Source organism: Panthera onca, chromosome A1 (genome assembly GCF_046562875.1).
Source record: "Panthera onca isolate mPanOnc1 chromosome A1, mPanOnc1 haplotype 2, whole genome shotgun sequence".
Classification (NCBI taxonomy): domain Eukaryota; kingdom Metazoa; phylum Chordata; class Mammalia; order Carnivora; family Felidae; genus Panthera; species Panthera onca.
Genome location: NC_138339.1, coordinates 233,374,885 through 233,387,387, shown reverse-complemented (window position 1 = coordinate 233,387,387; position 12,503 = coordinate 233,374,885). Strand labels below are relative to the sequence as shown.

Here is a 12,503-nt window from a genome sequence, read left to right as displayed (position 1 = left end):
GTTTTGGCCCGGAGTCGGTCCGGTGACAAGGTGAAAAATCCTGTACGTCGTTCTTCTGTTGTATGTAGTCAGCTTTATACCGGAAAGCGGATCATTTCTCGAGTCTTTTTGCAGGCTTTTTTTTTTTTTTTTTTTTTTAATTCACTTGCCTGAGCCCCAACCGTAAGTATAGTAAGAGGCCGGGCTCAGGCGGCAGTAAAGAAGACTCCCTCCTGGCTTTAAAGGTGTTAATCCACTGGTGGACACGGACAAGTGAGCAGGTGAGCACAGCTCAGCGGGGAGGGAAGGAAGGACTCGCATTTCAGAGTGACTCGTGGATGAGGCTCTTGGCAGTAGTTCAGGGCCACGAGATCCAAAACCTCTACTCTATAGCTAAGACCATGGGGCCCAGAGGGGTTTCCTGCGGCCCCAGCTAGCCACTTGCGGACGCCTGGGTCCCCACTTGCTTTCTCGTCCCTGGCCGAACGCTCGTGTCCTACACTAGCTCTCTTCCGTGGATTGTTGTCCGGCAGGATGCCGATGTGTCATACTTCCTGCGCCTTCCTGCGCCTTCCTGCCCCAGCTTCCCGCATTCCTTCCACATCCAGTTACGAGTGAATCGAGTGAGTCGTGAGATCGTGTGAATCGGAGAGCCCCGCGTGCGTCCCCGCTGGGTGAGATCGCCATGGACATGATGTGTGCGGCTCGGGGAGCAGGAAGCCAAGGACAGCAGGCTTGTCACGCATCCCGGGACACCACCGCTCCCATTCCGGCTTCTGAGGTTTATCGTCACACGCCTCTGTTTCCTCCTGGTGGTCTCCCAACGAGCATAAATACGTGGACAGATAGCCTGGCCTTTGTCTTTGCCGCAGGACCTACCCTGTGCCTTCTCAGACTTTGAAAAATAAATTACCAGCGGGGCGCCTGCGTGGCTCAGTCGGTTGGGCAGCCAACGCCGGCTCAGGTCATGATCTCACGGTTCGTGGGTTCAAGCCCCGCATCGGGCTCTGTGCTGACGGCTCGGAGCCTGGAGCCTGCTTCGGATTCTGTGTCTCCCTCTCTCTCTCTGCCCCTCCCCCACTCACGCTCTGTCTCAAAAATAAATAAACACGAAAAAGAATTAAATAAAAATTAATTAATAGCATAACTATATATGTACATACACGTCACCTATCTCACATTACTTTTATTTATTTATTTTTTTTTTAAATTTTTTTTTTTTCAACGTTTTTTATTTATTTTTGGGACAGAGAGAGACAGAGCATGAACGGGGGAGGGGCAGAGAGAGAGGGAGACACAGAATCGGAAGCAGGCTCCAGGCTCCGAGCCATCAGCCCAGAGCCTGACGCGGGGCTCGAACTCACGGACGGCGAGATCGTGACCTGGCTGAAGTCGGACGCTTAACCGACTGCGCCACCCAGGCGCCCCACTCACATTACTTTTAGATACAGCACTGCGGACAGAGTAGCTGAAAACCTACCTTGGGCCTCAGGACTGCTGTCCGCACCACAGAGTAATTAAGAATTAGCAGTTGAGCGATGGGGCTTATGATGCTCTAAAAGGATTTCTCGGGTGGCCACATGCTGAGGCATTTGATTGCCAAATCGCAAACTGTAGGCCCCCTGGGTGGTTGTGGTGGCTGTGGCAGCTTTAAACAAGAAAATGAGTTGCAATCAACCACAGCGTCAAGATTAAAAATATTTCCCTTGTTTCCTGGAGCGTTGGGAGTCCACTTCTTTCTAAGGGTCCTTTTCACTCACATCCGTGATGGCCCCGAGGAACGTGCCGAGCGGCAGGTAGAGCGCCACTTGCTGGCATGGGAGTGAGTGTGGCCACGGAACACAGGAGTGAGTTGGGAGCGTCACACGGGAACTTGGCCTCCGCTTCCCTCACCAGAAAAGTAAGAATCATGATTTCGCGATGCCTGCTGTGCGTCCCCGATCTCAAAATCCAGTGCGTTTAGGGCGCTGTCTGCCCTTGTCGCGGCCCTGTCCGTGTCAGCGGCTCCCCACCTGGCACCACGTCCAGATTCGCTTCTTGGTGCCCCTGCCGGACAAAGCGGCCTCGGCGGCAAGCGGGCTGATGGGCTTAGCGCCTACGTTTCCTCGCCTGACTGCCCTGCTGATTTGCCACCCCGTTACACCACGCATGTGTCTCTCTCTCCGCTCCTTCTTCCCTGTCTGGGACAATCCCGGAGGGTGGACCTTGGCGTCAGACCCCCGGCTCCCATCCCACTAGCTCGGGATCTCTGACGAGTTGCTTTTCGTCCTCTCTTGTCCACCCATAAAGTGTTTGATGGCTGGAGAAACGGAACGAGGTCGTGTCAGTCATGTGATGGATGGCAGTCACTTCACGCAAGTTCGCGTCAGCATTGTTCGCCTCCATGGCTGGTGATCGCGTGTCACTATCTGACGGGTCGTATTCGTGGGACTATTTTATTTTTAAAAAATACTTAACTTTGAGAGAGAAGACGCGCGCGTGCGCAGGGGAGAGGCAGAGAGAGAATCCCAAGCAGGCTCAGTGCTGTCAGCGCAGAGCCCCACGTGGGGTTCCATCTCACCAACCGCGAGATCATGACCTGAGCCATGACCCGAGCGCAGATCAAGAGTCGGATGCTTAAGGCTTAACTGACTGAGCCACCCAGGCGCCCCAGTGGAACTACTTTCAAATCCAAAAGTGTCAGGTCTGACTCCGTAGCACGTTAGACGTCACAACTGCCCACCTTCAGCAGTAGAGAGACAAAAAGTATTAAAAAATCAGTATTTAAAAAAGTATTAACGTCAGCAAAAGAATTACATATCTCTTCCCCTTTCTGTTCTCTTGGTTTGTTTTATAGTCTACTGTTTTTCGTAAGTCGAGCATGATAACTACCAGGAGGATGTGCCTTATTTCGCAAATCAGGTTACATAGTGTGCGCACTCAGAAGGAGAGGGAGAGATGAAAAGCTTCTAATCCCGGCCTCAATCAGTCCGAGTCTGTCTCATAGCAGATTCTCTAGAAATCCGCCTTTCCCCCGGCTTGCAGCAACCTTCGTCACAGCTTCTGCGCGGACGGCTTTGCAAGCGAAGCAAAGCCCGTCACTTTCAGAGTTTGCCAGAGGGAGGATGCTGGATCTTAAGCCTGAAGTGCTGTCGTGGGTACTCTCCAGTGGACTTTTAACCAGTCTCATTATATTTAGGGTTTTATATCCATTTATATCGTTGGCGCCTTAAATCGGCTCTTCCCACGCCAGCTAGGATAGCTTTCTAAAACCCAAAATGAAAGCAGCCAGCCAGGGTGAGACCACTGACGTTGGACGGATCACAGCTGCAGACAGGGAAGCAGCCGCCCCATCCCGTGGCCTCTCCGGTCCCCAACCCCAGCAGCGCGTCTTGGGACATAGCCAGGGACGTAGGTGGTGCAGAAACATCGAGCAGCCGCGCCCCAGGCGCAGGCCTTATATACCCCAGTGCGGATGTGAAAAACCCTGGAATGGTTGGCACCTAATGCCAGCTCATCGTGTCATGTCAAATACACGAAAAAGCGGCACCAAGAGAGAGCTGAGACGCCAGATGGAGAGATGGGTGAAATGAATTTTCAAATGGGATGAATGAGAAAAGAGTCGTTTTCTAAAGGGTTAACATACAGACCACGAGCGGAGAATTTCAAAGGAAAAAGTTATGTCTTATTACACCATGATCCTGGCTAATAGCTTTTCAAGACTTTGAGAAAAATAACTCTACACACGCACTTAAATTTTTTTAAAGGAAAAACGTTATGCCTTTAAGCACCATGATCCTGGCTGATAGCTTTTCAAAACTTTGAGAGAAAAATAACTGCGGGCAGAGAATTTCAAAACTGGGACAGACTTCAGAAGCCACCTACATACCCCGGCCCTCCGTGTTCTATCTGAAAAGCATCTGCAGAGCTCACAGAATTTAGGAAATGCAAATTATAAGCTCAGAGGGATACCCCGTAGCCCATTGACCACCCCCCGCCCCCCCCACACCAGTGGGGGACTGAGATGTTCTGGAAAGGGAAACTTCCGGGTGTAGAAATACCAAACCTTTGCAGTTCTACCCATTTTTGCGAAAATTTCTATAAAATATCATTAAGCTTTTCTTGCTGGCTCAGGTGGTTGGGTTTTTTTTTTTTTTTTCCTTCTTTTAATTTTTTTTTTTCATTGAGAAACATCAGGTAGCCCACTCTGTTCGTGATTAACTTATTATCCCCGGTGATTTGAGGCTTCAGGAGGTTCTCCTGAGTCACCATCAAGGAGAAATCCCTGCTAAATTAACGGATGTGAGTGTGGCACGCACCCCTTTTCACAGAGAGAGAACGAAGAAGAATAATGTCGGTCCACATTCCCTGTTTAAAACCCTTGAATCCTGATAAGTTTCTAAATTTAGATGGTTTCCCATTTTAGCAAGGTACTTGAGCACATCCAGTGTGCATGACGAACACCCCCAGGGGTGCTCGTTCAACACGTTATCCCGTCTGCCCCCAAACCTCTGAATGCTTCTACTAAATGGGATCAAGACTAGACATAAATAGCCCAGTGTCCAGTTAGGCCAGGTTTTCGGCATCATAGAAAGAACTTGATTTTCAGAGGTTTTAACACTTGGGAATTGTGGATGAGAAATTATAGACCCATAGGTAATATGCACTGAAGATTTACCGTGTGCCAGGCAGGTACTGTGCTAAGTGCTTTATGCATTGTCTCAGTAAGTCCTCCCAATAGGTGGATATTTCTGTCACTCCCCTTTGCAAATGGGGAAAACGGATGCACAGAGGAGTTAAGTAACTTGCGCACGGTCACAGGGCTAGTTAGCAGAGCTAGGATATAAAGCAGCGCTGACATTGACATTTACCAAGCGCTTGTTACACATTAGGTACTCTTCTGAGCACTCTCCATGTTCTCACTCTCAGGATCTGCAGTCATTTCCCACACTTAACAGGCACCAGGCGGTAGGGAGATCACATGACACGCCCAAGGTTCAGTCGGATAGATGGTAAGATTTCAGAGCATGTGTGCTCAGCGGGTACCGTGTTGTATGCACGCGTAGCCGGGTACCGTGTTGTATGCACGCGTAGCAATAAAGCACCGGGCTGTGAGGTTCAGCAAAACGAGTTACACCCTGGAGGCTGGGGCAGCTCTCTCCGTGTAGATTTCCTCAAATGTCAGGAACACTGTTGCACTCCTTACACCCTGATGTCCTCACTGCACATGTTACAATGTCTTCATGTGGAATCACTTACTATGCCAGCTGTGAATGGGGCGCCTGGGTAGCTCAGTTGGTTGAGCGTCCGACCTCTGCTCAGGTCATGATCTCAGCGTTCTCAGCGTTTGTGGGTTCGAGCCCCACATCGGACTCTGTGCTGACAGCTCGGAGCCTGGAACCTGCTTCAGATTCTATGTCTCCCTCTGTCTCTGCCCCTCCTCCACTCTCTGTCTCTCTCTGTCAAAAGTAAATAAACATTAAAAATAAAAAATAGCTGTGAAGGCCAGTTTTCTTGTGGACTTGACCCTAGAAAGCCCTGTCATTCTCTGAACAGCCCTTCTGGGCGCTGTGTTGAGTCAGTGGGTCCCACAAGCAGCTGGAAGCTAGGAACTGTCCCCTCCGGCTCGGCCCCCACTCTCTCGGTGGGAACCTACGTGTCCCTAGCTGAAGAGCTGTGCTCATCTCCGGCAAGCCCGTGGGGGTGGAGATGGCCTTACGTGGAAGACAGCAAAACCAAGCAGAATTCACCAGGGTTACCAAAGGTTTGGTTTTGATATCCTGGGTCATTGTCCCATCTGGCAGTGCTGGCCTTTTCCCCTTGGTCTAATCCCGAGAAGAGCTGACCGGTTTTATCGGCACTGGCCTGGCACGCTCCACTGAATGTAGCCCAGAATTTTCCAGAGCCAGCCGTCCGTAGCCCCCCATATGCAAGAGACCCATGCGGTCCACTTAGACGAGTGACCCCGCTCCTGCCGGAAGCACTGGGCACTCTCAGCTTGTCGCTTGTCACCCGCCACCTTGAGGGGCCGCTTTCTCCCGCAGTCTGGCCGCTTTGGTGACACCAGCATGTGGTACTCTTCCACATCTTTCCCGAGTTTGCAGGGGTTCAGGTTTCTGCTCCGGAACGGTGCCTGAAGTTAGACCCTCTGGTGCCACGGAGGTCCAAGCAGGGTGGCCTCTCATCGATGCCCCCTTATTGCTCAGGGCTGTGGCTCCAGGACAGGGCAGGTGGCTGCGCCTCAGGACTCCTGAGGTGGCGTCATGCTGGCTGGTGTGCTCTTTCTGGAAGCTCCGTGAAGCCCCACGGGGCCACCGGGAGCCACGTGGTGTTCTACCCCCCGTGCTTCGGAGCTGGTTTTCCTTTCCCCGTTGTCACTGCCTTTCTTCTTTGCCCCTCAGCTCATGCCCTGTGGCTTCTAAACTCCGGTGCTAACCAGAAAAACAAAACTGCCCCCACTGCTGCCGCCTCCCAAGGGTTCCCACCGCCCCTGCCACGCTCCTCTCTGCCTGCATTTCCTTTTCCCCCTGTTCTAGTTCTTTCCCTTGACACTTCTGGCCTGAGCATTAGCCCCGCCTGGCCCGACGAGTGCCCACACCACCTTTGATTCTTGTCAGGTATTTTCTCTGTCCGCGTTGGGCTCAAGAGCTGTTCATTTGCCACAGGAGACATTTCCTTTTCTTTTTCCCCCACCTGTCATTTCACTTCCGGATTCGATGCCGTTCTGGTTGCTTGAGGTGGTCTGACCTCCCTGTAAGTGGCAATAGGTTGATGTCTGCTTCTCTTTTCACTGATGGGGGGGGGGGGGGGGTTGCTGAGCTACAGGGTCACTCCAGTGGGGTGCCCGTAGATTGAGTTTGAAGTCATCGTGTGGGCTTCTCTTTGAATCGGTTTGCTGCAAACATGGGAGATGATAGAATCCTGCATTCATTTTTGTTTAGTACCAGCCGCTCTGAGAAACGTGATGGGGGGGGGGGGGGGAATCAGCATCCTAAAATAGCCCATCACGTGGCAGACAGCTCAAGGCCAAGAGAAATATGCAGGCTCTCACCTGCGGGTTGGGGGGGGGGGGGGGTGGGGAGGAGTTCTCCAAAATGAGAGATTTGGTACACGTGAAAAGGAAAACAAATACTGCAGTGTATATGTAAGCCTGTCAACTAGTAATTTAATTAGCTACATCTTGTCTCTTGGGTGAACTTGAATCACGAGCTACTTCAGTGTACCCAGAGCAGAAATTGACCCAGAGGGTGGGCCTGTGTGAGGTGCTCCCCACGAGAACACAGAGTAGCGTCCTAATGTGGCAAGTGTGAGCGATGTTTGTTTTTAAAGGTAAAAAGCGATTAGTGCATTTGTATGGATTCTTTGGGCAATTTTTATTTCCAGAACAGAGCATTTGGCTCCAGTACTCAAGACACGGCAAGGCATACTTTTCTGTTGCCCAAGAGGGACTTCTTTTTACTCTTTGGTAATGAAAACCAAGCCCTGATAAATGCAGCTCGCCGTGCAGATTAGAGTCAAATCAGGCGTTGATCATTCAAGGGGAAAAGACTGAGTGGTTCCGTTCTTTCACCGTGTGGCCCCCGTGTCGCAGGGGGAAAGTGAGTCCCAGGGAGAAGAGGGGGCCGAAGTGTTCCGGTGGGGTCCGCCGGCCGTCTCCGAATTCCAAGCATCTTGCCTTTTCCCCCTGGTGCTCTGAGTTTACACTAGGTGGCATGCAAGGAAAGCCGAACAAATTGAGAAACTCGCTTGCGTGTTCACAGAACCCCTCGGCCCGAGCTGCGATCGGCGGACGCGGCGTGGGCGCGGGCTGCGCGGACTGACGCTGTCGTCTTGTTCCCTCCCCAGGATGAAGTGCCCCCTCGCCGGCGCGAATAAGAGATTTCTGATTAACACGATTAAGAACACGCTGCCCTCCCACAAAGAGCAGGACCCTGAGCCGAAAGAGGCCACGAAGGCACCTGCGAAAAGCCAGAGCCGGAAGGAAGAGCACCGCAAGGGGCACCGAGGCCACCCTTACAAGCCCCGCTCCCCGGGCCGGGGCGCGCGCGGCCCCTCGCCCCCGCGGAAGCGGAGCAGCCCGGAGAGGGGCCCGGCGAGGGGCCTGGCGAGGGGCCCGGGAAGGGGCCCGCCGAGGGGCCCGCCGAGGGGCCCCCCGAGGTACGAGAAGCGGTCCGACAAGCGGTGAGGCCGGGACCGCGCGGCCGGTGCCTCCGGGACTGGGGCTTGTGCGGACGCGGGGTTGGGGCACGGGCCTCGGGCTGGAGTGGTTTTTAGCGCCGGTCCTTTGCGGCGGCGACACGGCCGTCCGCGCCCGGGGACTCGTCTGCAGGCGGCGCGGCAGGTTTCGGCTACCGCGGCAGCGCCCCGCGCACGCGTGTGGTTTCTGTTCTCTCTCGTCCGCCAGTTGGTTTCGAAATAAACCTGAAACGGAAACAAAGTTCCCCGAGATGGTTACGACTGGTTCCAGGGTTGTTTGTTTCATGTGTTCCAATCGTGGTCATTTCTCAAGTTTTCTCCAAAACAAAAACAAAAACAAAAACAAAAACCACTTGTAAATCCTAAACGTTATCTTGCTGGAGGCTGAATTTCAGAGGCAGAAGTCAGCCGGCCAGGAACCGTGCTTAGGCCGAGGTGTGGCCCTTGGAAGGGCTGGAAATGTACCAGGAAGAAACGCAGCGAGAGACTCCTTGCCGGTTTCCTTTTCCTGCGAGCGAGCCGTGGGGGAGGGTGCCCACAGGGCTTTGGGTTTGGTGTTCTGCACCAAAAGCCAGAGGGGGGGAAACGTGGCTCTGTCGCTGCCTTGTGCGTTCTCAGACTCATTCCCCAGATGAACCACCTTTCCATAGTCAGTTTTGGGGGCAACGTGTGCGTTCTAAGCGGTGCTTTCAAAAGAACCCTCAAAGGTTAAAGTTAAATTATTCAGTGCTGTGTCTTCTTGAGCTAAACACCTACATTACCACCCTCAGTAGAGTTGTTTCCGAAACCTTAATTTTAAATAAAAGTGTGTTTACAACGCCTTTTTCTGGTTTCGGTGTTGTTTTCTTGCTTTTTGTTTTGTTCGGTATCAGGGTGTCTCCCAAATGAACGTACAATTACAGACTTTGCAAACCCGCGTCCTTCCTTTCATACTCAGGAAAATGCCACGAAGTCCCGTCTTCCCCAGCCCACAAAAGGAAGAAGAATCTGTCTGTCTGGTCCCCTCCCAGTTTTCCATAGCGCCTGACCTTATGCCTGGCTGCTCTCAGATAATCACCCGCCACAGCCTGTTCCCTGCTTCCTGGCAGCCAAGAAAAGCCTTTTCTCAGGGTCGGAAAGGAGCACATCCGAAAAGTTAGCTTTGGGGTGTTTATAGAGAAACTAGACTAGACCGAGTGCTGCTTCCCCAGCGAGCCACCGGCCACATCCTCAGTCTGCTCCCAGCTAAAAGCGCAGGAGGGACAAACCCAAGGCCTCGCTTGACCCTCCCGCCTCCCACCAGAGACCCCAGGGCCTCATCCTATGACTTTGTAGCGACGCAGCGGCACACGTTGCTTTCAGGACTTTATCCAAATCGACGTCTGCATTCGCTTACATTATTTGTGCTAAATTTGCAATGTTTTCTATTTAAATGCCAGAAATAGCGTAGCGTTGTGAGTTTTTGAAAAATCTTGTTATAATTGAGTAAAATAAAGTTGTACTGTTTCAACTGTCTACGTTCTCCGTATTTAGAGCAAACTGCCAGGTTCTTGTTCTTTAGAAGAAGATGGTTATAACGAGCACATTCTAACACAGGAAGGCTCGTTAGCCTAACCATACTGAACCTTTCTTATTAAACTGTGTTCCAGGATGAGTCTTCTACAGAATTACCTTCCCTTTAAAAGAAATTGTTCCCAGGGGCACCAGGGTGGCTCAGTTGGTTGAACTTCAGAGTCCCGGTTTCAGCTCAGGTCGTGATCTCACCATGCGTGAAAGCAAGCACCCCTCAGAGTCCACACTGACAGTACAGAGCCTGCTTAGGATTCTCTCTCTCCCTCTCTCTGCCTCTCCCCCATCCGCGTGCTCCTTTCTCGCAAAATAAATAAACATTAAAAAAAAAAAAGGAATTGTTCCACCTCCGAAAATGTTACTAGAATCTTTAAAACTTAAGAGCAGCCATGGTTTCCTGTATAGAAATGTCAAGAGCAAATTGATCTGTTCCTGTTCCATATCTGGACCGTGGATGTCGGCAGAAGTGATGGGTCCTGAGATGTCACACACACCAGCCACCTCCTACTTCTCCGCTTACCACCGCCCCCCCACCCCCACCCCGGAGAGCCTCCTCCGCCCCGGATACTGTCTGCTCTCCAGTATAATTGTATGTGGAACTCACAAAGCCCAGCAGAGGAGTTCTAGGAGTTGAGTCTGAGCCTGCCTCTGCAGCTGGCTGGCTGGCTGGCTGGGGGGAGGGCCCTACCTGGTCACTTCCCTTCATCGTCCCCATCTGTACACTAAGATGTTTGGACTGAGTCCCCAATTAAGTAGAGACAGAAGGACCAAGTGTTAGCCCTAAGTTTTCATGCCTCCACTAGGAAGCCGCAAGACTTGAGCACAAGTGCGACTTCGCAGAGTTCATTTTCTGTTTTCGTTGCTTTAGGAAATGCGGTCTCGGAGACATGTGAACCAAAAGTGACGGTCTCGGCCGTGGCCACTGACCTGCTAGTGTCAGTCCTCCCAAATGGCCCACACGTCCTGGGAGAGGGAGCCAGAGCGGGTGGTTTTTCTTCGAGCAGGCTGAGAATGCTAAAGGACATTTCCTCAGGTCGGATTCTGGAAGGATCGGTGGGGTCTGGAAGGTGGCTGTGGAGTTTTGAATTTTCCCGTTTGTTTGTTTCAGGAGGGGCGGGGAGGGGGGTACAGAGCTGCCTCAAATCTCCTGGGATAATTTATCATTCCTTCGCTGATGATCGATGTGACTTAGCGTGTCACTCACATTTTTATATCGTAATGACATAATCTCCGCCACTCCAGAGGTCCTGCCGTTGTCTTCGGATCCTAAAGAGTAGCTGGCCCATAGTCAGTGCTTGTTTAATAAACCCATAAGGTGAATCCCTGATGAAGGGAAGCCTCACACTCTCTCAAGGAATGTTAAACTTGTAAATATTATCACCAGGAGGAACTGATCGGCTGAACTAAACTATGTGGACAGTAACACTGTGTATCACCCATGGGCCAAACTTGTCAGGCTTTTTCCCCCGGCTTTGCTGAGATACAGTTAACATATAACATTGTGTCAGTGTAGAATGTAAAATGTGGTGATTTGACAGAAGTAAACATTGTGAAATGATTACAAGAAGGTTACTTAGCACGTACATTACCTGACAGTTACCCATTTGTGTGTGTGTGTGTGTGTGTGTGTGTGTGTGTGTGTGTAGCGAGAACGTTTAAGATAAGCTTCTACCTGGGTCCAAGGAAGGTGCTCTGCCCCATTCTGTAACTAAGGAAACGGGACAGGGTAAACAGTTTGCCCCGGTCACGGTCAGGGATCTGGGAAGGGGCCAGAGGCTGTCTGAAGCCAGGACTGTCTGAATCTACAAACCTACATTCTTTTCCTGTACGTTATGCCAAACCCTATCTGAACTCAGCTCTCTCCAAACTCAGGACTGGGATGTCTCGGTGTGAAATGGGCCAAGGAGTCCCAACTTGAGAGCCTGAAGAGCTTAAATAACTCACGCATTTGATTGGTTAAAATGGACTCCTGGCGGCCTGAATGCCCAAGCCCCACCCAAGGAACACGTGTCCCGGGCCAGCATTTACTGCAGGCCGGCCGAGCCGTCTAATCCACGAGGAAAACTTAGTTCTCTGGTTAAATGGTTATGTGGCAGCTGACGGGAATATCGAAGGGGAATTACACTCCCATGTGAAGCAAAGATTTTAGGTTATTTCATATCCAGCCCCTCCTTTTTTCCATCCACAAGAATAGCAAGACTTGGGAGTTAAGAAATCTTACCCTTCAAGGCCTCTTTGGTACCTTACATAACACCCCATCACCCAGGGAGCGTGTGCTCCCCACCTCCCCCACCTCCCCCACCTCGGAAAGGCGTGTCAGCAGGTCTTGGAATAAGCCCCGCCCTCATCGGAGAAGGCTAGTTTGCAGAACGTTCTGCTTTGAAAAGGCTGCTAAGAGGCATGCACTCACGCCCACGGGGACACGGAAAGAAGTGAATTATTTAGTTATTATTAATATTTAATTATTTAATACTTATTTTATAATGTAAATTATTTAATCTACATTAAAACCGCCAACACGACACAGTAAGCAGAATTCAGGGGAATTTTATAACTAAGTCGTTTCTATTTGGGTCACCACGCTATCAATCTCAGTAGAAGGCCCTGGGCATTATCATGAAAAGGCCAATAATAAACAGATTTGGGTGCATCGTCAATTACTTGAGCTATTTGTCCCATCCGTCTAGCCCTATAGCTCTCACCTTTGGTTTTCCTAACACGAAAATTCCCTGTGTGCAACATGAACCCTATAAATATACCTTATGAAATACCCAAGAAACATCTTTCTCCACCAGCCAGAT

General features: G+C 51.2%; 1 protein-coding gene across 1 annotated transcript in view; it reads left to right on the top strand.

Annotated features, from left to right (window-relative positions):
- The window catches only part of LOC132682246 (protein POLR1D-like), a 48,371-nt gene extending 39,396 nt beyond the window's left edge, over positions 1-8,975 (top strand). The window contains exon 3 of the mRNA XM_078444439.2: positions 7,804-8,975. Within this exon, the coding sequence (XP_078300565.2) occupies positions 7,804-8,143 (340 nt within the window). The 3' untranslated portion in view covers positions 8,144-8,975. The remainder of the gene's footprint in view (positions 1-7,803) is intronic.
- The last annotated feature ends 3,528 nt before the right edge of the window (positions 8,976-12,503 follow it).